This window comes from Mytilus californianus, unplaced genomic scaffold (genome assembly GCF_021869535.1).
Source record: "Mytilus californianus isolate M0D057914Y unplaced genomic scaffold, xbMytCali1.0.p SCAF_8, whole genome shotgun sequence".
In the NCBI taxonomy this organism is placed as follows: Eukaryota; Metazoa; Mollusca; class Bivalvia; order Mytilida; family Mytilidae; genus Mytilus; species Mytilus californianus.
In genome coordinates, this window is record NW_026262734.1 from 67623286 (window position 1) to 67647029 (window position 23744).

At 32.3% G+C, this 23744-nt stretch overlaps 1 protein-coding gene across 3 annotated transcripts in view; it reads right to left on the reverse strand.

Moving 5' to 3' along the window:
* Positions 1-1522: 1522 nt before the first annotated feature.
* Positions 1523-23744, reverse strand: part of LOC127712310 (solute carrier family 13 member 2-like) — a 48079-nt gene continuing 25857 nt past the window's right edge. Inside the window, exons 5-15 of one of the 3 annotated variants that reach the window (XM_052218679.1) lie at positions 23036-23056; positions 21367-21508; positions 19911-20078; positions 17914-18048; positions 16920-17003; positions 9811-9921; positions 7332-7438; positions 6536-6648; positions 4932-5093; positions 3388-3525; positions 1523-2236 (exon numbers count right to left, since the gene is read on the reverse strand). In XM_052218679.1, the coding sequence (XP_052074639.1) occupies positions 2096-2236; positions 3388-3525; positions 4932-5093; positions 6536-6648; positions 7332-7438; positions 9811-9921; positions 16920-17003; positions 17914-18048; positions 19911-20078; positions 21367-21508; positions 23036-23056 (1322 nt within the window). In that variant the 3' untranslated portion in view covers positions 1523-2095. The remainder of the gene's footprint in view (positions 2237-3387; positions 3526-4931; positions 5094-6535; positions 6649-7331; positions 7439-9810; positions 9922-16919; positions 17004-17913; positions 18049-19910; positions 20079-21366; positions 21509-23035; positions 23057-23744) is intronic. The other 2 variants (XM_052218680.1, XM_052218681.1) reach the window with 2 other exon arrangements.

Consider the following 23744-nt stretch of genomic DNA (forward strand, 5'->3'; position numbering starts at 1 on the left):
TCGTCATAATCTATTTTACTTACTTTATCAATGCTATTGTAATTAACGATTTCTGAGTGACATGGGACCTCCTTGTCGTGATACATATATTAATAAGATCAAATTAATTACTTGTATTTAACTTAATGACCTTATTATCAGAAATCGGAAATTTGACTCAACTCGAACAGTTATCAGATCAATAATTGTGAGACAAAAATTATCATCAAAGCTAAGGTATTTTCAAGACTACGTATCACCGCTGTGCTATTGTTTTTTTTTTTCGCACGACACAAGAATATGAAACAATTTGTTTTGTTGGATACGGAAGATCACGACCATGTTGTTGAAAATTCTGAGAACCATTTTAACATCAATATGCCATAATTCTTACAATTTTTGTCAGAGCATACTTTCCTCTTTATCATTCGAAGTCTTTCATAGTTAGGTTTTTAGATAGATTAATAATATAAAAAAAAATATATGCAATACACTTGCGTCTCTTTTTAAATTTACCCCAAAAGAAAAAAATATATACATATTCAACATTAAATTAAAATACTGTTGGTCGCTTTACCTTTTTAACAAGATTATAGGGTTTTGAATTTGATTATTTTATGATCATTTAATTCTTTTTCAATCTACCGTCTGGTATTCAATCGTCTATGTTCAATTTATCACAACGTTTCTTAACTTTGAAGCGGTTTAGAGTTTGGCATATTGTTAAACATTAGCCTATTATTGAGAACCATGTGTTGATCTCAAGATGTTTTTGTTGTTTGTTTTTTTTTTTTGCTTTCTAATTGAAGCATACCCGATATCTTTTTTAGTCGTATCATCAATATAATGATCTGCATTTGTCTATTTAAATTAGTGAAATTGATATCGATGCAGAATCAAATGATACACAAAAAGCAAATGTTATGTTAAACTTGAATTGAATATTTTGTTGTTGAAAAAAAGTGTCTAAACTAGAGGAATTGAAATATACACACGGATAGCACTACACAAAAACTGTACAGCAATGCCGCACTTAGAGATACGAATAACCTTATATACCCTCTGTCCCATCGTATAGCATCTGTGTATTATTTGAAATTTATTAACAGGGATGTTCTTCTTAAACAAAATCTGCTCTTATATAGTTATAAGTAAGAACGACTGAAATCGACACTACAAGAGTTTTTTTTCTGTCACCATCACGAATTGGTTAACCTATAAAACGTGTCTTTGTCCGAACTCACTAGATACATGTTTTCGAGGTCTTAGGATTTTTAAATTCCAGAATAGTCGTCTGGTCTGTAATTTGTCCGATAATGTCCTAATCCGGATTATGACATTCTGAATGCGTGAGAATTTGTACACCGGGTGATGCATGCACAGCAGGATACACTTACCCAGTCGACAAACCAGGTCTCTTTTAAGAGTTCATGCGATTCCTTCAGTTTTTGTTGTTTTATCTGGATATTTTTATTCTTAATTCATTATTATATTTGAACATCGGTGAACTACAGTTGCCTAATTCTAACATTATGAAAAACACTTTTTGAAAAAGAAATTTATTAATACACATGCATAATACATTGATAATCCATAATCATTCAATAGTTATGATTGAATTTGTTGACAGAACCTTAGATCATTGGCTAAAAGATCTGACCAAATTACAGAACGAAAATTTGTGCATGAAAACATGAAGAGTTCACATGCTATCAACAAAATTATCCTTTACGATGATCAAGAGCAATGTGGCTCTTTTACATTGCTCAGTGGGAAGCTTAAGGGTTGCAAAATATATACTTTTACTATCAAAATAGATTAAAGTAATTCTTACTTAGTAAATACAATCATTATTTCTGTCTCTGTATCGTACAATTTCTGATAATCACTTACAAAATATGATATATCCTGATAAGCATATAGTAAATCAATACCCTTTATTGCATCTGTCTAGTCTTGGTGTTATATTTGAAGATTTTCTTTCATTGAGCAATTATATTTAAGCACCTATCACAGTTCCTTTTTTAAAATACGTAGTAAGCATTTTTTGAGCAAACAAGGATCCGCATATACTTTGGTTTCAAAGCAGTTATTGATCATATAGTCTCCGTTGATTTCATAAACATGTAGAGTTCACGTCTGTGTTGTTAAAAATACTAGGGATCACGTCCAAACTGAAGATAGGGATTGCCCACGTATTCACAGCAAGAGTAAGGGCTAATATGGCCACCACATTCATCATGATACCGGCTGATGCCTGAAAGAAAATTTTCAAAATGCTGGGTAAAAATTGTGCAAGAATCTTACTATTTTTGCTCGAAAGCAAATTATATATTCAACACGCTGTTTGATTGAAACGACTAAACAAGAGAACCCTAGGAGTCTGAATCGCTCGCCTGGCATAATGACCGCTTATGCGATTGTCATACAAGTGAGAGGCTTAGCTAGCTATAAAACCAGGTTTAATCTACCATTTTCTACATAAAGAAATGCCTGTACCAAGTAAGGAATATGACAGTTGTTTTCCATTCGCTTGATGTGTTTGAGCTTTTAGTTTTGACTTTCCGTTTTGAATTTTCCTTGGAGTTCGGTATTTTTGTTATTTTACTTTTTAATTGCTCAAATCAAGGTATTTTGGAACAATTAAGATTTGGATGGCGTTATTCTTCACCAAGTTTCTAAACATTCAACCCTTAAGGTTCAGAAAAAAAGGATTTCGAAAAATGCCAATGACAGTCGTGTTTTTTCCAATCAAATCGGAAAAAAAAATCGGCGTAAAAAGATTCCATGGATAATATTAATTAATTAGCAATATACCGTGAATTCAAATTCTTACTTTAGTAGAGGTCATGTTTTTACAATCTATTTTCTGATAAAAAAAATCCAGTAAAAACGTCATTGTCAGATAAACTAGGTTTACTTAAATCATTGAAATAACTTTGAGTTAGTTTTAGCCACCATCACTGTTATTGTATGAAATATTTCAATCAGATTCTACTTATTGTTGCAAGAAATAAAGGAAATATACGTCCTGAATTTAAACCGATTTTCTCTGTAATATTAGTTGTAAAGTTGACAAATCATTTTGGATTTTCTAACATATAGATCAGCATTTTATTTAACAAATTGTATTTTTGTAATGTATCGTATGAATGGTCTTTAAATATAGATTTTTAAAAACGTTTTTGGCATCTTTCTCGACTACTAGTATTATTTTCCATCTTCGTCATCGCAATTTTGTTTTCCAACTGTTTTGATTCGAGCGCCTCTGATGTACTAAGTCTTTGATGATTTTTTATGATCTTATTCATATCAGAAAAATATATATATATATATACATTAGATGAGTGAAACTTAATTTACTTATTTACTCAAATAAAGGTCACGGCTATACAATAAAAAACTTACCATATCAGGAATACGTAAAATTCCAGTCGAAAACACAATGGCATTAGGCGGTGTTGCAACTGGCAACATGAAGGCAAACGAACAGGCAACGGCTGATGAGATCATCAAATATAAAGGATTCTTTCCTAGCGATAACGCCTGTAAGAAAAGGGATTGAATCATGGAAATAGTTCACTGACGAAAACGAATAACAAATGCAATTTACAGAACACATTCAGTCTTTATCGAATTCATATAAGGTACATCAATGACGTTTTCTTGGAACAGAACGTTTTTACTCATATGGAAGCATAAATAGGCATTGGTGCTGTTACATCACTGTACATGTTAAGAGGGAGAGTTAAGCGCTCACAAACATTCTATATGTGCATGTCCCATGTTCAGGGACTGTAGTTCAGTGATTGTCGTTCGGCTAATGATTTGTAGATAAATTAGGCCATAGGTTTTTCCGTTTGAATTCGTTTACATTTTGTCATAGCGGGGCGTTTTATAGCTTACAATACAGTATGAGTTTTGCTCATCGTTGAAGACCGTTTGGTGACCTACAAATTGCTTATATCTACGTCATTTGGTCTCTGGTGGATAGTTGTCTCATTGGCTAAATATTACAGGAACTACAAGAAGATGCTGTCGAGACATCACATAAGAAATTCTAACTTTCATTGAAGAAGTAGTTGAAAATATCCCGAAAGTAATATATTCTGGTACATTTCACATTATACCTTGAATTTGACATCAGTGGTCATCTCAGTACCAGAATCTATTAAAAACGAGACGATTTTAATTGTGAAATTAAAAATTTCCCAACACATTCGGTATTCAAGAGCTTGCAGCTGCTACTCAGACTTTATAAAACGTCACCAGTGTCTGAGCAGAAAGTTGATGAACCAGGGTTATGTCAAAGAATGTCTCGACCTTTTTCTAAAAAAGTTCATTGGAAGATACCAAGACCGTGTTGATAAATACTCCGTATCAACTTCACAAATAATACATGATTGTCTTGAAGTACAGATTCTAGGTACTGACGTTCTTTATCATCTATATCACGTGTTATAGTGTTTTTTTATTTGTCTTTTTATATTTTAACCTTTACTGTTTAGTCCATTTTTGGTATATATATTTTGGCGTGGTTAGGTATTTATACATCCCGTCATTGTGTTATCTGAATTAATTAATATTCAAATCAGCTTTACCATTCAAACTCCGCATTAAGGAAAATTTCTGAAATTCTGCTTTGAGTTAGATAGGAACTATGTAATAGAAAGAGTTTATAAAGCGTTGTTTTGAGTTATTCTAAACTTAGGCTAACGAAAAACAAATTATATCAATATAGCAATAGACTTACTGAATTAATGAAGTTTAAATTCTAAACTTTATCTCCTCTAGACCTTTGCAATATGTTTTGACAAAATTAAGTTGCCCGAATGTTATTGTTCAATTCTTCGAAGGAATAAAATTTGCAACAGATATTGAAGTTTTGCTCATGTATTATAATCTAATAAAATTGTTTATATGAGATTATTGAATAATAATAAATATTTTACCAGTTCGGCCATGATTGGCATCAGTAAAGTAGCTGTTGCACTGTTGCTTGTAATTTCTGTAGCTCCCGCCACAATCAAACAGATGATAAGATTCATTACCCATATATCCATGTGGCTAAATACCCGTAGGCTACAACCAACCATTTTTGAAAGACCTGAACTCTAATAAAAATGAAAATAACTCTTAACAAAGTGTATGCCTTCAAAGCACTTTTCTGGATTGTTCATCACCAGAAACGCCCAAAACAAAATATTTGAAAGCTGCGATTAATCAGTCTGGACTAAAAGATGAAAAAAAAAATACAGTGCAATGCAAACATATTTCTGCGTTTCTCTATCCTGATGTCTATGTTCCAAGGTTTTCCTATTCACGCAATTCCACTTCTAAATTTGTTTTCCAAATTTTAACTTTATTCATATAAAACAGTTCGATATTGGCGATATAAAAGCAAAACATTATGAACCAGACTTCTTTGTGGTAATTTGAGTTTGCTAAACATAAAGCACCGTTAAGAGCATATGATTGTTATGGTTGACATGCGTAGATAAAAGTAAGAAGATACCACGTAGGAAAATTGAAACCTTCATTGACACCCAAGGTCAAAAGAAAAAAACAAGAAGAAAATATACGCAACAGCTCATTAATTGGAACCAATAAATAAAAGTTGAAGCAACGAGAACCATGTGAAAAGTTAGGTACATATAAGGGTGCGGTCACTGCTTCCCTAATGGCACCAACCGCGTTGTGCATGTAAGGTAAAACTAAGTAGCTTTCCGTGATCATACAGGAAAAAGTAATGGGAATGTGGTGGAGGTTTCCTTCCCGAGGGTATCACTAACCGAGTAGTCAACAATTCTGTGTTACCATGAATTTTCATTGATACGGTCCTATTCATAAATAAACTGTTTAAAAACTTTTAAATTCTAATGAGTTTCTTAATCATGAATAGATAACCTTAACTGTATTTGGCAAAACCTTTCAGAATTTGAGTTCTCAATGCTCTCCAAAATCATACTTTATTTGACCTTTTATCTTTTTTTGATTTGAGTGTTACTGATCAGTCTTTTGTTAACGAAATGCGCGTCTGGTGTATAAAAAAGCCTGGCAATTTGATGAGTTTTTTTTTATAACAAATGAATATCTTCTATGTCATTGCAGTAAAAAAAAAACCATAACGGTCAACATATTAGTCATATTGGTGTCGGTTTAACATTTAAAGATAAGACTTCAACTTTATCATTACGATTCCTTCATTGAAAAAAGAAATCCTTTATCAAGGACATTTTAATAGGGAGCGACAGTGTAAGGATATCATATTATGTGGGAGATATTTACTCCATATGCAGGTCCTGCTTGAATGGTGTTACATAAACTTTAACACCTATAGTTCACAATTGGAAAATTGTAGAAATATTTTACGTTGTCAAATAAATTTGTTTTCTTTTTCCATTATAGGTGTCAGCCTTGATATGAATCAGAATTGTAATTTCGATCACCTGTGTTAAACTAAATTATGGTTAGAAAAATGCCAGGACAAATCGGTGAACACAAATATCACCCTTTGTTTTCCGTGGTGCATTGTTTAAAACCTTAATATACTTACAGAACTTGCGTTTGCTAAAGCAAAGCCTCCTCCGAGTAGAACTATCACACCCCATGGTAGCTTATGTACAACTTTATCCCATGTCAGAATGGGTGAGTAAGACGGCTTTTCATCTGCAGTTCAGTATAAGATATATATATATATATAAATAAACATATTTGTACAAACTATGAAATACAGTTATACAAAAAATATGTAAATAAAATAACTTAAGCAATTGTGCATTTTATTTATATTCCGGCCATGTTAGTTTTGTGTCTTTAATGTTCGCCTGTTTTTCAGGTATAAATGAAATAAAGTGTGATAATAGATTCCCTTTTTCCCATTCAATAACCCCACATCTCATTTCTTTATACTTTAAAGAGAGAATTAATTTGATACAGTGGGAAAATTCAGTTCTGAAAACCTTTTATAGTTCTTTTGTATCGATGTCTTATCTGCAGTCTAAACATACACACATATATTCATTGTTTTAGATATTTGTATATGCTATGATTATCAACATTACTGGATTTCAAAACATTCTTTTGAATCGTTCATTTATAATAAAAACACAATGTGCATTAAATGTAAAACGTGATATCTTTAATACGGTTTCACAGATGTATGAAAAAAATATAATAGCTGCTTTATTCTTATCTTAGCTTGATTACTTTTGTACTCGCAAATAGAAATGAGTAACGCCATAAATTAAGACTCGTATTAAAAACTGGCAAAAAGTTGAACCGCTGATTAATTAAATGTATCCCCATGGTGCTATTATGACATGCACCTAACAGATAAATTCAAAACATACCATTAGATTTTATGAAACAGAATATATTAGGCACTGACTTTGGTAATACAAAAAGAACTATAGCAATCAACATTGCTGCTGTTGAATCTCTTGCAAAGGGTTTGCCACTGTTGAAATAAATGTCAACATAAAATTATATAAATATATAGCTGTTTCGAATTCTTCACCATAACTGTTTTTCTCATATAGGTAAAAAAAGCAAACCTCAATGAACGATAATATACAGGCCTTATATCAAAATATGCCATTGCTAAATGAAATATTAAATTCAAGGGACGATAATATACAGAACAAATTGTGATATCTTTTTCCCTTTAGATTCACAGCAGGTAAAAGACGCATTTGGAAGATATGTACCTAGATATTTCCTGAGATTAATTCTTCATTAGTGTCACTGAATTCGTTCTATTCAATGAGTCCATGAATTCATTTTTTGATTTTTTGCTCAAGTGGATTATTTATACCATTATTTATACATCCGAATTATAAAAGGTCTTATGGGATATTTCGGGTTCATAAATTCAGCAAATTGTTACCAAAGGGATGCTGTCTCATCGACACAAATAACGAAGTTAATATTGAGTTTTTAACACAATAGACATGCGTCTTTTCGATGTGTCAAGCTCTAAATCACGTGAGGTCGTAAAAACTGTGAATCAATCAAAAAGAAACTTTTCAAAGATTCGCCATCAACACCAAATTCTCAATAAAATATGATTACGGTATGACATAAAACAATTAGTTAAACAGGCACATGTACATGTGACTGGGTTGAACTAGTTTGTTGGGAGACCTCAACCTGCTTCATTTTTTTTATCTTGAACTATATAGCCTTTTTCGAATTCTTCGTCATAACTGTTTTCCGCTTTAAGTTAAAAGCTGATCGGTAGGTATAATATCATTATTCAGTTATTTTGCAATTTTACGATAACGTGATACAGTGGAATTTGTTTTATAAAGTCTTATATCAAAATACTCTATTAATTTAAGAATCTCAAGTTTAATCGACAATAATATTTATAATAATTGGCGATGTTTTGTTATTTTTTCAGATTCACAGCTGATCAAAGACGCATTTGGAAGATTTGTACCTAGAAAAAGTACATATAATCAGATCATTAGAAGAAAAAACACTTCCTTGAAACTAAAATAACTGTATTATAGATAAAAACGTACAAGTACTAAACATAGACTATACATGACTGATAGGAAAACGATCATTTAAAAAAAATATATAATTTCTTAATTAATTTCAGCTGCGTGGTCGCTGCTTTAATGTCAACCTGACTAAACAAAAGAATGTTATTTTTCTCCTCTAGCACTTGGTTGAAACTGATGCTGGTTGACATTTAGTTCATGAAAGAATCATCAGCTTAATAGTCAGTGTTTCGGAACAAACATGATTTCTAAGATTCACCCTGATAATTTTAGAAATCAACTAGAAACTTAGTTTTTAACTCCCTTAGGCAAAATTGATTTTTGGTAAATTTGTCTATTGTTTTTGTGTTCCTTTTGTCATACATATTTGTAGTTTTTTAAGTATTAAATACGTTTTTGGCTTTCAAATTCTAGGGTTTGATCTTTCCTGCTGATAAGTTAATCTAGAAAAGCGCTTCGGCCGCACCAAACTTGTAAAGTGTTACTTTCATTTTGTAACTAATACACCATATTTAACACAAAGTTTTATGTTACTCCCTAATGATATGAGTCAAGTAAATGTATCATTCGAATTTACCTAGAAACTGAGTTTTCAACTCTCTTGCTGATTATTAAGTTTAAAATTAGGAAATCGTCAGTGACTGTCTTATGTTATATCTTAATAATTTAATTTTGGATGTACACGTCTTCTGATTGGCTGAATGTTTTTTTTTCTATCAGCTCATAGACATAATTTTGTAATGTGACCGTGACGTCATTAACGTTTTTTTCATGATTTACTCCTTAAAAATGGAAAAAAATGAAAATTTCTGTCTATTCGAAATAACATAAAAAATGTGGTGCACACTTTTAAATAACACGCTACGCGAGTAAGTCAGTGTATACCACATTTTTTTGGTCATTTCTTCATAGACATACAAAATATTACAGTCATTCCTTAAATGTTTTTTCTTCTTATATATTAAAAGAATTTGTTGTTGATTGCAGTTCTTTGATATTGCCTCTGTTTAATGCAGTCACATCTTGACTTCTAAAGTCTTCGGAAGATAAAGGCATGAAATATTATTGGAACACGTGTCTTTTTATTATTTTTGAAATTAAATTGCTGTTTTGTTGACGAACAGCATACATCTACTTTTATTCAAAATATATTGTTTCTTCAATAGAAACACTTGTTATTGTTTAGTGCTTTTAAGCCACATCAGTTCAGGTGAAATCAATGAAGTAATTGGAGAAAACATACGACAATTTTTTTTCCGTACAATGATGTATGACTCAATGGATAGATAAAGGAGAATATAAATACATATTATTAGCTTACTCTTTATCAAGATGAAATAGGTATGCCCATCCTCCTAATCCTGGAATATCTCTGAATATCCACAACATAGCCAAGCATATAAAACAAATCAGGACCACAATTTCACCAAACCTAAAAAAATGTGTGGAAAATAAATGAAAACTGCTCATAAGGATATATACTAAAATAGCTGCATGACACTGAGAGAAAATAACAACCTTAAGTCTTGAATGTTAGAGAGAGAAATGTAAGAGAGACAATTCAGATACGTTTAGTTTAAAAACATAAGAGTTTATTTGTAATATAACATATTCCTACATTATAATTTAAATATGGTACTTTTGTTGTTACTCATTATTGACATGTTTTACACAAGAAAAAGGTCATGGACCAAAGATTTTGATATTCTCTGTGTTCTCTTAATATAAAATAAGACTTACTAGTAACTAAAATAGTAAAAATGCATTTTATTGATGTTTTCTGCTTAGATTAGGAAATCTGTCATTGGCTTAACTCGAGGTAAACGAAACGCCTTGTCCGTACTGGAAAAAGCTTATATAAATTTTCAATATTTTTGAAATTTTTGTGCATATCCATCAACCTATTCTGTTTAAAACGAAACACAATAGCGTGTGAAGATTTGTCTCTGCATTTGTTTACACTTTTTATCTTTGACAAATCTTTACAATCACTGGGTCGATAAATGTACATCAGTCAGAGTGAACTTTTTGTCCCCGAAAGAGTCACTAACCCATAATTGCTGACATTTATGTGATTTTCTACTCTAGGGCAAGTATGACCTTTTGCCTTTTTTGATTGGTTGATTATCAATATTCTTCCACTTTGTTATTGATTTGTCATTTAACTGTTCTAATCGAGAAACACTGATGAGTCAAATAAAGACGAAACGCAATTTTAAGCCTCGTATATCTTCGTACTTTATTTGGCCTTTTTAACTTTTTCGATTCGAGCGTCACTGATGACGTTTCTTATAGACGAAACGCGCCATATCCAGAAATCAACGCCAGTTTGCTTATTTGAATAAAATACTAAAGAAATCGGATACGGGTCACGGAAATTATTTTAAAATGATAGGGAATTTAGAAAAAATGTCTGTTTTAACTATGATTTAAGTGATAGACAGGTTGCCGGGGCAGAAAATAAATAGACACAACAATATACACCATTTAAACGAAATATAATGACTGTCGTTGCAAAAATCAAGGTTCCTGAGCTATTTTAAAAATCGAAGCGAGAGGCTTTTAACATTGCAGTATAAAATACAGGCTAAAATGGCTGAAACGTCAAATTTGCAAACTTTGTGTTGAAAATTGGCTAACAAGGTCATTAGAAATGCAGGTTGCCGGGGCGAAACTTGAAACTTGAATGTCCAAATAATAAGCAAGTCCAAACCTTGTATGTGTAGTCGTTGAACTCTAGGTTCCCACGTAAAGTTAAAATGCCTCTATTTCAAGAAGAATAAACTCACGAAAACATGAAAAATTCACTAAATTCGCGTTCATTGTTTTGATTTTGACCGCCTGATATGGAACGCCACAGCTGTCTTATGTGGAACTCTGATATTACTTTATATTGTTTTATTATTACTTGATGATATTTTGTCTTTACTTAATATGGTTTTGACATTACGTAATGATGTTTTGATATAACACAATATGGAATAGTCATTACTTAATGATATTTCGATATTACACGATATGGTTTCGTATTGACTTGATATAGTTTTATCATTACTCAATATGGTTTTGTCATTACTCGATGTGGTTTCACCATTATTTAATGTGGATGTGTCATTAGTCAATGTGGTTTTAACATTACTTGATGTGAATGTGACTTAACGTTATGTAGTTGTTTCATTACATGATGTGGTTTTGTTATTTTGTAATGATGATTTGCCTATTCTTTATATGGTTTTAACATTACGTAATGATGTTTCAAAATTTGACGATTTTACACTACATGATGTGTTTGTTTCATTATTTGATGTGGTCCTGTCATTCTTTGATGTGGTTATCCCATTACTTGATGAGGTAAAATCACGTGACCAATTTGGAAAAACCTGTTCTATTTTTAGATAGATTTCTATGTTGTATGTGCCTTGGATGAGTGTGGCCATCCATCGAATTAGAGTTCGGGTTACTGTTTGAGTTAAACTTTGAGTTAGTCTTCGATTTCGAATGCAAGTCATTATTAGAATTAAAGTTTTAGTTAGCATTGAGTTTCGAGTTGGACTTCGAGTTTGAGTCACATTTAAAGGTAGAGTTCTAGTTACAACATTAAATTTGAGGCACTTTTTGAGGTAGAGTTTGAGTAAGATTCGAATTTAAGTCTCATCTAGATTAATTAAGATTATGAGTTGAAATTCGAGATATTTTATGTGGGTTCGTTATTAAATTTTTTATCGCGGAACAAGGACTTTTGCTCGATCGGGCTTCCGAAAAGAGGGCTCCGGGGTATGCGTACAAAAGATAAACAATGTTACAGTATACAAAACGCAACATAGAAGTTGAAATAAAGCTAGATGTGGTGTGATTGACAATGAGACAACTATCCACCAGAGTTTTAATGCAGTGGATGTAAGAAATCATATATAGGCAACCGTACAGCCTTCAACACACCGTACAGTCAGCTACAAAAGGCCACCATGCACCATGTGAAAAAATTCAAACGAAAAAACAAACGGTCTTATTTATAAATAAACAATCTACAAAAAGAAAATGACACACATTTATACAACGACAACAATTGAACTTCATGCTCCTGACTTGGGGCAGGTACATAAAGAAAGTGCACGTGGCGGAGTTTAACATGTATGTGAGCGCTAAATCCTAACCTTACATCGGACTGTTACAGTTGTGTAACAGCACATCACGAGAAAAAAATGTAAACTAGACAAAGTGATGCCCCCGCACTCAACTCATTTAACCGCTTATACCCCAAAAATGACAAAAAAAAGTTCAATTATCTCCCAAAAAGAGCAAAAGATTAAAAAAAAATAAAAACCCTGACCACATGTACACCTTCAATATATGTACAAACAGCCAGCAGAGTGAAAATGTCCTAGCATTCAAACTGTAGGAGGAGTTATCTGGAAACGCTCTTCTCATGCAAGTAAATTTCCCAAAAAATTACAAAGTTCAACTATCTCCCAAAAGAGCAAATATTAATAAACATTAAACCCTGACCACATGCACACCTGCAATATATGTACAAACAGACAGTAAAGAGAAAACTTCCTATGATTCAAACTGTAGGAGGAGTTATGCGGAATAACTATGTACCCATGATGGGACGGACAGACGGACGGACGGACGGACAGGGGTAAAACAATATGCCCCCCCCCCCACTTTCAGTTGCGGTGGCATACAAAACAGTTTCATTTGGCTGATTTAACAGATCGGTATGACTGGGTAATATAAATCCATCGGGGTGATCTCGGATGCTCGAGAAAGGCACCCGTCTTGTTATTAGAGAAAGTAAAAACCCAGTGATTTGGTTTTATTTGGTAGTTTACATTCAAGGAAAAGATGACGGTATTATGGTTACAACCACTGGAACATGTCTGTTGTCACATGTGAAACAGATATTCCAAAAAGTTTATTTTTCAATTAGTGCGAGGTAGATCAGGGAATTCAATTGATTACAAATAAAAGATTGATATTTGTATAAGTTCAAATGATCATTTACCCTTAAAAAAATTCGATTCTTATTTTATAGTATTGATGCTTTGTCGCTTAGTCCGAGCCCCTTCTCTCTCCCCCCTCCCCCCCTCCACCCCCGTTTCCTGTAACTTTAGTGTGAGTTGATTTGAAGTGTTTCATTTGTTAACAATAAAATTCAAGTCTTTTGATTTGTGTCGAGCCTGCGACATCAATGTAGCGGCAGTGAGACACAACAAACCTATATTTCGTCGTCGATAGTGGCGTCGGCGTCTCCATCTCCATTTTGTTTTATTTCTATTGAGTTCAACCTTTCATTATACATGTTACTAAACATGTATGCCATCATAGTTTTGTACTTTTAGAATATCATACTGTATTTGTTTACCTCGACTATTGTATCTGTATTTATATTGTATGTTTCTCTGTAAATGTGTATTTAGTTTTTAGAGAATAAAGTATCTATGTATCTATATATAGATCGTTAGGTTTCTAGTTTTTTACATTTTTCATTTCGGAACCTTTTATAGCTTACTATAGGATATGGGTTTTGCTCATTGTTGAAAACCATACAGTTTTGTTTTAGTTAAATAAAACCGAATTGAACTGTTTTGACATGATAAATTTGTAAACCTCCATGAAGTGTTTTAAAACTTGTATAGGAGTTATTCCTCAATTTCAAGAAAAAGTATCTACAGAAAAACCTTTTTTTTTTTAATTTTGTTTTTACCGATAAATGTATAGATAAATGTATGTAGCCGATCAACATGACGCTTTTACACTTACAGCAGCAATATCAGGCGAGACACATGGTTCCGTGGAATATTTTACAAATTTATTACAAAAATACTGCTTCCGTTGGAGAACTTAGGATAAAAACAACAGGACCAAGTGGTTTGGGGATATCCCAATTATGTCCGAAATACTGTAAACTTTTTAATACTTTTTTTCTTATTATTGTCTGCCGTTCCCCTTTTTCATACCAAATGGACAACCACTCGAACTTTAATTTGAACTTTAACTCAATGGATAGCATTACCCATCCAAAGCACATTAAACAAACGATATATTGAAATCTGTTTAAAAATAGAACATATTTTTTTCCGAATTGGTCACGTGGTTTTACCTCATCAAGTAATGGGATAACCACATCAAAGAATGACAGGACCACATCAAATAATGAAACAAACACATCATGTAGTGTAAAATCGTCAAATTTTGAAACATCATTACGTAATGTTAAAACCATATAAAGAATAGGCAAATTATCATTACAAAATAACAAAACCACATCATGTAATGAAACAACTACATAACGTTAAGTCACATTCACATCAAGTAATGTTAAAACCACATTGACTAATGACATAACCACATTAAATAATGGTGAAACCACATCGAGTAATGACAAAACCATATTGAGTAATGACAAAACTATATCAAGTCAATACGAAATCATATCGTGTAATATCGAAATATCATTAAGTAATGACTATTCCATATTGAGTTATATCAAAATATCATTACGTAATGTCAAAACCATATTAAGTAAAGACAAAATATCATCAAGTAATAATAAAACAACATGAAGTAGTATCAGAGTTCCACATAAGACAGCTGTGGCGTTCCATAGCCTGACAACTTTACGGAAATATCAGAGTGATTATAAACAAGGACTCTGTGACGGGCAACTTATAATATCCGTGTTTTAAAGATTTTAATGATATCAAGCCAGTCCAGTTCAAACTATTATCACGTGGTACAATTCTCATTTACATATTATGAATATTAATTAGCAAAAGTACTACTAATTTCTGGCTATGCGTCTGGCGTATAAAATTTTAATCCTGGTATCTATGATGAGTTTATGTCTGATGAGGATTTAGATTCTTGAACGTTAAGAACACCCGAAGCGCTAAACTTTCAAATGGAGATGGTCTTCTTTCCGTAAAACATTGGTAAATTCCTAAGAAAGATCGTATAGTCTCACCGAAATTTTAAAGTTCTGCGTTAAAAATTTGCAGTTTACAAGCTTCCGTCCTTGCTTGTAAGTAGGTTTTCCGTGTTATCATAATAACATAAACAGAATCACTTAAATGAGAACGTTTTATAATAATTTTGTATTGCATAAATCAATTGAATTGAATTTAATGATTTTTACAAATGTAAATCTTATCTTATTAGTAATGGAAAACAGAAAAATTAAATCAAAACGAATTCAATTATGCAAGTTGGAGTTGGCATTAATGTATCCGGTGCTTTGCTTTTGCGCCAATTGTCATTTCATTTGCGCCAAAAAATCTTTCATTTGCGCACAAACCATATTTCATTTGCGCCAAAAATAAAACATTTCATTTGCGTCAATAATAAAGGTACATACAGGTAAATAGTAGATTTATTCAAAAGAGACTTTTGATAATAACTATAAAACACAGTCTTTGTTTGCATAATAAAACATATTCATCACAAATCAGTCATCATAAAACCATGATGAAAGCACTGTACATTGTAAGTCTATGCTTTGTACTATACACTGCAGTAAAACTAAAAAACCAAAAACGAGGAAAAGACAAACAACACTACACAAAACACAACATAGAAAACTAAAGTTTTATAATTATTTTGTTGTCCACATCTGTTGTGATTCTATAGCTTTGCAAGTTGTTTTTTTTGTGTGGTATATTTAAACGACTTCGGTTGATAATTTATTATGTTGAAATTCATTATTTCCTGATTTGTGTATGATTACATATACATAATCACATATTCTTACTACCAGTAATAAATTACATTAATTAACAAGAAATAGCATGATTTTGACAGAGAAATATTATGATGTTACACCGTTGTCATGAAGGATCTAAAGTTATGCATACACTGTGTAGCTCGTATTTTCTACAAGTTACCGCAAGTTCTAAAAAGTTGCATCTGAAAGACCAAGAATGATCGATAAATTACAACAACAAACGATTCTATTAGAAGACAACCAAAGAAAAATTAAGTAGATCATTTTGTTATTAGCGAATACTAGCTAAATATAAGTTATATATTACTGAAAGTTGCATAACCGAAGATTTTTTTCGGTTATGCAACTTTCAGTAATATGTCACTTATATTTAGCTAGTATTCGCTAATAACAAAAGGGTCTACTTAATTGTTCTATGGGTCGGTGGTGTCTTCACGAAAACCAATAAGATTTAAATTTTTTTAATGACTGACTTAACTTATGTATTAATACCAGTGCATAATCTTTATAATTTTTATAAGATTTTGCGACACTTGATAAACTAGTCATAAAAAATTGAATTGGAGTTGCAAACTTTTCCTCTTACGACGGCCTTTATTTTACGGGAAAGTCTAGCAAGATGTCCTTCAATTGCGGACAAATAGTTATAAGCTGAATGGAAATTTGAAATCAAAAAGCGTCCAGTCTCCGAAAATGAAACTTACGTCACTCGTCCAATTTTCTTGCGTTCATGTCTAATAGCCGACTGAATTGCTGCGGTCCTCACTGCGTCTGTTTTTCGTATACACCTGAATATATAAAGAACACTGTTGACCATTTCTCCACATTAGCCTGGTATGTTTGATGTGTTTCTTTTTCCAACACTTTGTCTAATTAAAACATATATATATATATATATAGATTAGTGGAATAATTTTAATTTTGTTTTAAACTGAAAACGTAAGCAAGCATCAAAATAGATGTCAAGTAATTATCTAAATGTATGTATCAATTTTATACAGAAACTTCATTGAAACCTATTAGAAGAGTTGTCTCCGATTTTTAAAAAATCACCTTGTTCAACTGCACAGAATTTTTAATATGTGTTTTACTTATATGACATATGATTTTGATAGGGAAATGGGTTGGTTTGTGCGCGTGTAAAACGGATTTAACCCTTATCATATTTTGAGTCTGACCCCCAGTAAGCCTGTGTGGAAGTGGTCTTGGTTGGTTTTGACCTCCTTTATGTATTGTATTACATTATTTGAAAGGTCTTAAATGTAACCGAGTTAGCTATCATTTGAATCTTAACGTCGAGGAGGTAGAACTTGGTCAAGGGACATAACTTTTAAAAATCACTGGTTCGTTTGTTTATATGAATACATATGTATATATTCTAAGCTTCTAAATAACAGAGATTATTTTAATCATGTTTCAAAAGTATGCCTGATTAAACTGACTTTTAAAAACGTACTACTGATTTAATGGGTCATCTCCCTAATTGAAGTATACCTCCATGAATTACGAAAGTCTTATCATACTCAATATGCATCCTTTCTTCCACCCACATGACATGAGGTGTTTAGGTTGTTGAAATTCATACAAAGCAACTTAAACATGGTTTCTTGATTGAATTGAACCCATGTAAAGTACACCAAGTACACCATGTAACATACATTGCTTGTCTTGCATACTAACTACAACACATATACTCACAATGACCGCAGGAAAAATAATTGTAACCATATCCAACTCAGCAGCAGTATAACAATCGACAGCGGAAATGCAAATCCCATCCAATTAGCAAATGTAATACCAGAGTCTGACCCGGGTGATCTTTTATCGAATATTCTAAAATAAAAACCACCAACTTGCCAGAATCTCTCGCCATGATTATTTTTGGTTGAAAAAAATAAAACAACAGTAATAGAATTGTCTTGTATAGGGTATTCCAATCATCAATCCTGTAAGTTTTCAAAACTTTCGCAATTAAGTTTCAGAGGAGAAGATTTTCAGAGTTCTCAAATCAGAAACATTATTGTCTCTAATGGTCATGGTATTCGTGCGATTAGAACAAAATAAGGATAGTTTGTAGCAGTCCTTCTTTACATTATCCCTGCCCAGTTTATTTCACATTGACTGAGTTGTTTCAGAGAAAAAAATGAGCGTGTGATTTTTAAAATTTTCAACGAGACCTATGTGCTACCAATTCCACCATGTTTTCCACCCAATCAACATTAAACGAGGATCGTTTGTAGAGGATCTCCAAAACATCAAGCAAATATTTTTTTTAAAACTGCTTTGTTGTCTTAGAGGAGATTTTTTTTTCAAATTGGCCTATCAAAATTCAAGATTGCCGATGAACGCCATGTTATTCGTTTGATCAAAAACAAAATGAGGGTCGATTAATCAATCTGCCTATTTCGGTTAAAATTGACTAATTGCTTAAAGAGGATAGAAGAAAATGTTCAAAGTTTAAGTGCGGACGACAGATGCAAATATATAGTATGGCCTTCCAGGCCAGGTAGGCTAGCAATACTATAGGTAGTTGTTTTGGAATTATTTTATGAATTTCCTATTCTTTTCAAAAGAACTGTCAATCTTAAAAACAAAACAACCTTATCACATTAATTATCTGGGGCCTTAAAGGTACATTCATCCATATGTAGCAGGTGGCCATATGTGTCCTAGGTCAGAATGGCAATTTTGAAGTTTTATGAACGGTATGTTGACACTGTGACACACTCATGTTTTTTTTTAGGAAACCTGGAAACAATTTATAAGTGTGATGGGAACACAACTTGTTAAAAATCACAAATACACCCGAGGTCAAATTTTTTCCCTAAATAATTTCTGCTTGCAGAAATAAGCATGATACCAATCAAACGTAATGAAAATTATTATAGAAAAAACAGTATAGATTGCCACCTAAAATAATAGATATTCATTTGAAAATATTTTTGCCTTCAAAACTTTTGGCATTAAGGTTATTCTAACGACCGTGACGTGTAACATTTGGCTTATTTTAACAACGCGTGTGATATTCAGCTTTATATAACAACGTGTATGACATTTAGCTTATTTAAACAACACGTGTTGCATTGAGCTTATTTTATCAACACGTGTGGTATTCAGCTTAATATTCTAACAACACGTGTAGTATTTAGCCTTATATTCTACCAACATATGTCCTTGGCATTAAATTTAGTATAGTTATCTTCATTGACCAGTGCTTTTGATTTCATCCTTAAAAGCCTTTGTATAACTAATACAATTTTTTCGGGAGTACATAAATTGGACGGTTTTTCATCAACTGGAGAACGAAAATACCCTACCCTGTCCGCGGTTTTGCAGAATGTATCAAGTACGTAGCCCGTGTTGGGAGAGTTGGGAATTCAAGTACGAAAAAAACACAGCAGCACTCGTGCCCATCCCACCTCATTTAATCCCATGCTCAGTCTATATATATAATCAATGTTTTTTTCTGCTCTGGCGTACAGCACATAAAATCAATCAATTGGTAAAATCCCTAACAAAATTAAGGTTCATCTCGATCATTCGTATATTCACTTAAAGGCGTTTTTTAAACAGTTTTGTTAAGGTTTTAAGCACCCGATTTAAGTGGTGTATATGATCTCCAATACTTTTGCCATCGAGCATAATTAAGCCATTTTTGTAATACACAATGGAAATAGCATAAGCATTGAACTTACTCGTTAGCTTGTCCCTGCAATATCAGGTTTGGAGGAGTACCGGTCAGTGTAGCAATGCCTCCTGCATTTGCACCATAAGCAACGCCAAGTGCCAGTCCTTTGCCAAACAGTCTCAATTCACTATTTTCTGTACTTTTCTCATCTTCTAACATACTCAAAATAGAATTCCTTATAAAACCAAAGGGTGCAAAGTTGCTTGGTGTACATCTTTTATAGTGAATTATGTCTATTTGGTAAAGACAGACAATTGACATTTATTCATCTTTATTTATTTCATTGTTTTCATGGATTGCTGCATCATTGACGTATAATCCATATTTCCTTTTATTCATAATATTTATTGTCGTCGTATTCTTTTTATAATTTTTAGTTCTGCTGAAGCTCATTGCTGGATTTGTAGTTATTCTGTAGGCTAATATTGATTAGTTTGGATTGATAATAGGCCCTTTCACGGTTATTGCAGCCATGTTGATTAGGGGGCAGATTTTCATAATAGAGGTAAAAATGGTTTGAAAAATACGGGAAAACATCATTGAAACAGAACAGCTGCTTGGAAACATCACTCCGATTTCCCGTACTTTCATACTATTTCCACCTCTATCCAAAAAAAATTCCCCTATTCAATATGACTGCAATAATCGTGAAGTAGCCTATTGCTTCCGAGTATAAAGAAGCAAAACGGATCATGATAATAGACTTAAATATGATAAATCACTGCCATTTCACTGTTAGGGTTGCTTACCCAATTTTGTCAATATAACGGAACTATAAACAACTGTCATACAAGTGGGAGGTTTAGCTAGCTATAAAACCAGGTTTAACCCACCATTTTCTTCAGAAAATGCTAGTACCAAGTCAAGAATATTGCAGTTGTTTTTCACTTGTTCCGTTGATTGACCTGAGATCACCCCCAGTTTTTGGTGGGGTTCGTGTTGCTTAGTCTTTAGTTTTCTATGTTGTGTCATCTGTACTATGATTTGTCTGTTTGTCTTTTTATTTTTGGCCATGGCGTTGTCAGTTTGTTTTCGATCTGTGAGTTTGACTGTCCCTCTGGTATCTTTCGTCCCTCTTTGATAGCGTTTGATTTTATCAGTTTTCATGGACTTCCACTTTTTGAATTTGCCTTGGAGTTCGGGATTTTTGTTTTATTTTTCTTATCAATTAAATTATATTTTAGTGTGTCCTAACAGATCAGATAGAAATTTATAAATCTAGTTATTTTTCTAACCAGTAAACCAAACTTATGATATATTATGAAAGACTGCCCGTCGTTAAGACAAAAATATGTGAAGCTCATTTACCCTGTTAAAAATATTCATGTTAAAATAAAAAGAGCAAATTATTTTACTTCACTGCATATAATTATTATTTCGATTTCGATACACATTGCCATAAAAGAAATACTATTAATTTCATATTTGATTTTTCACAATAAATAATATTCCATAATTATTACCAAGCTGCAGAGTCGTTGGCGGGGGAAATTTGTGTGTCTGTTGGTACGGTAAGCATCGCACCATTTTTAATTTTCCCCTCGCTCGGATTTACCGATATCGAATCTCTGGTTTGTATGGTTGGATTTTCTGACTCAGAAACATCTATAAAAAGATATGAAACTTGTCACTGACAAATTTCTCAATATATACATATAGTTTCCTTCAAACTTAATAAACAGAAAAATTGACCAAATAAAATTTGAGTAGTTTGCGTACTAAAGATATTAATTTTTTTCTTTTGAATAGTTACTTTTATAATGTTATACGCTATTCGTAAGTAGTGGACAAGTAACACCATTGATAAAATAAACTTAGTCAAAAGAAAAGTAATTCATAAGACAATTTATCGGAGCCAACATACATGTGTATTCACATTAAAAGTTTACTTGTAATTAACAAATGAAACTATATAATCATATTAAAGTTAAAAATAACGGAAAGAGCAGAAAAGGTATAATGTGAACTAATCTACCAAACCGTAAGTGTTCGAAACCCTATGTTTAAAAAAATATGGCAATATTCAAAAATTAAAAGTCCAATACATGAAAGACTAAACTTCGACAATTTGGACATTTTTGTTTATAAACAGATGAAAACTGAGAAGCATCACCACCAGATATAGGTACCACCGAAGCGGTGAAAAAACCCCAAATGTGAAGTCAGGTAAGGTCAAAGTTTAATATTTTTAGTTTATATTCTACGTTTTGCTGACAAGTAAAGTGTTGTGATAGTGATTCCTAATAATGTAGCTACTATTCAATTGGCTTTCTCTCTCTTCAATTCGTCAGAATTGGACAGGGTGGTACCTGTTCAAAGAAGCATATGGCGAGTTCAAACTTGATAAAACACATTTATCCTTCAACTATTCATTTGACGTTTTCGTAGAACTATCAAAGCCATATCATATTTAAGCTTGAACAACACTGTATTTCGAAATAAACTTGTTTTTATAGAGAAATTCGTGTAAACAAAGCGGATAAATTGAACGGAGAATAACTTTTCAATGCCTCGGGGGTATCTATATCCGGCGGTGATGCTACACAGTGATGACGCGTTGTCGATTTCTATAAACAAATTCAGATGAAAAAGATGCTAGATCCCTCAAGAACATGCAGTGATGTGTAAAGTCTTGCTCAGTGTTGAAGGCCTCATTTTAGGAACTTGAGATATAGAACTGATGTGCAATTTTTGTTATGAATTTTAACACCGTATTCGTTCTTTTGTTTAACAAAAACTAATGAAAAATGCCATGGTGAACAACGTAAGACAGTAAAAACAGGAAATCCAAAAGCCGGAAGTGTAATAACATGACCCAGAAGGATTATTCACCATATCTGGTTCCTTATTGTATATCAATTATGACAGACGATTCAGAAAAAGGTTTGCCAAATCTTAACAGGGACCATGAACACGTAAAATAGAACATATTAGTATGCATTAGTTCATACAGTTATATACAGAAGAAAAATCATAAGAGTTTTCAAGGACAAAGATGAAGAAGTTTATAAATACAGTGTAGACATTTATATATGTTAGATAAAGGAAAAAAAACGAAATAAATAAATATAGTGGTAAAATGTAACCATTTATAACAGATAAAGTGTTAACACCCATTTACCATTTCCTTACCTTCAAGTAACAGTTTCCGTTCTAAAAATTAAAATGAGCACCTCAAAACAGATATTAAAAACAGATGACTTTCCAAGTTTGTGTGAACGACATTGATGATCATTGAGCACCCAATATCAAATATTAGGCTTTGAGCGTTCCTGATAAAGATAAATCCAGAAAAGCGCTTCGGACACATGAAATTTATAACGTGTTGTTTTATTTTATATATACATAAATAAAGTACTCTGTTTGATTCTAGTAACATTTTTATTCGAAACAATGTATAACTGAATTAAGTGCTTTTCCTGATTTGAGATATTTTTACCTATTATGTCTGTTTGTTTTGTTCACACAATGTTGTCAATATAATGGAATTTTATGCAACTGTCATACAAGCGAGAGGTTTAGCTAGCTTTAAAACCAGATTTAATCCAGCATTTTCTACACAAGGAAATGTCTGTACCAAGTCAGGAATATGACAGTTGTTCTCCATTCGTTTGATGTGTTTGAGCTTTTCTCGGACTTACGCCAAGGGTAAACTATCTCTTGTACTAAAATTGTATGGGTCAATGGGTTTTTGTCTTGGAATTTTCCTGTGTGTAATGTTGAGCTCTTTGAGTGACCAACTGAATTTCTACTCATGTAGGTAAATTACATGTTTATATTCCAAAATATTTTTAACGAGTTACACTAAAAGAGGTCAACATTACAAATGTCAAGGTTACTA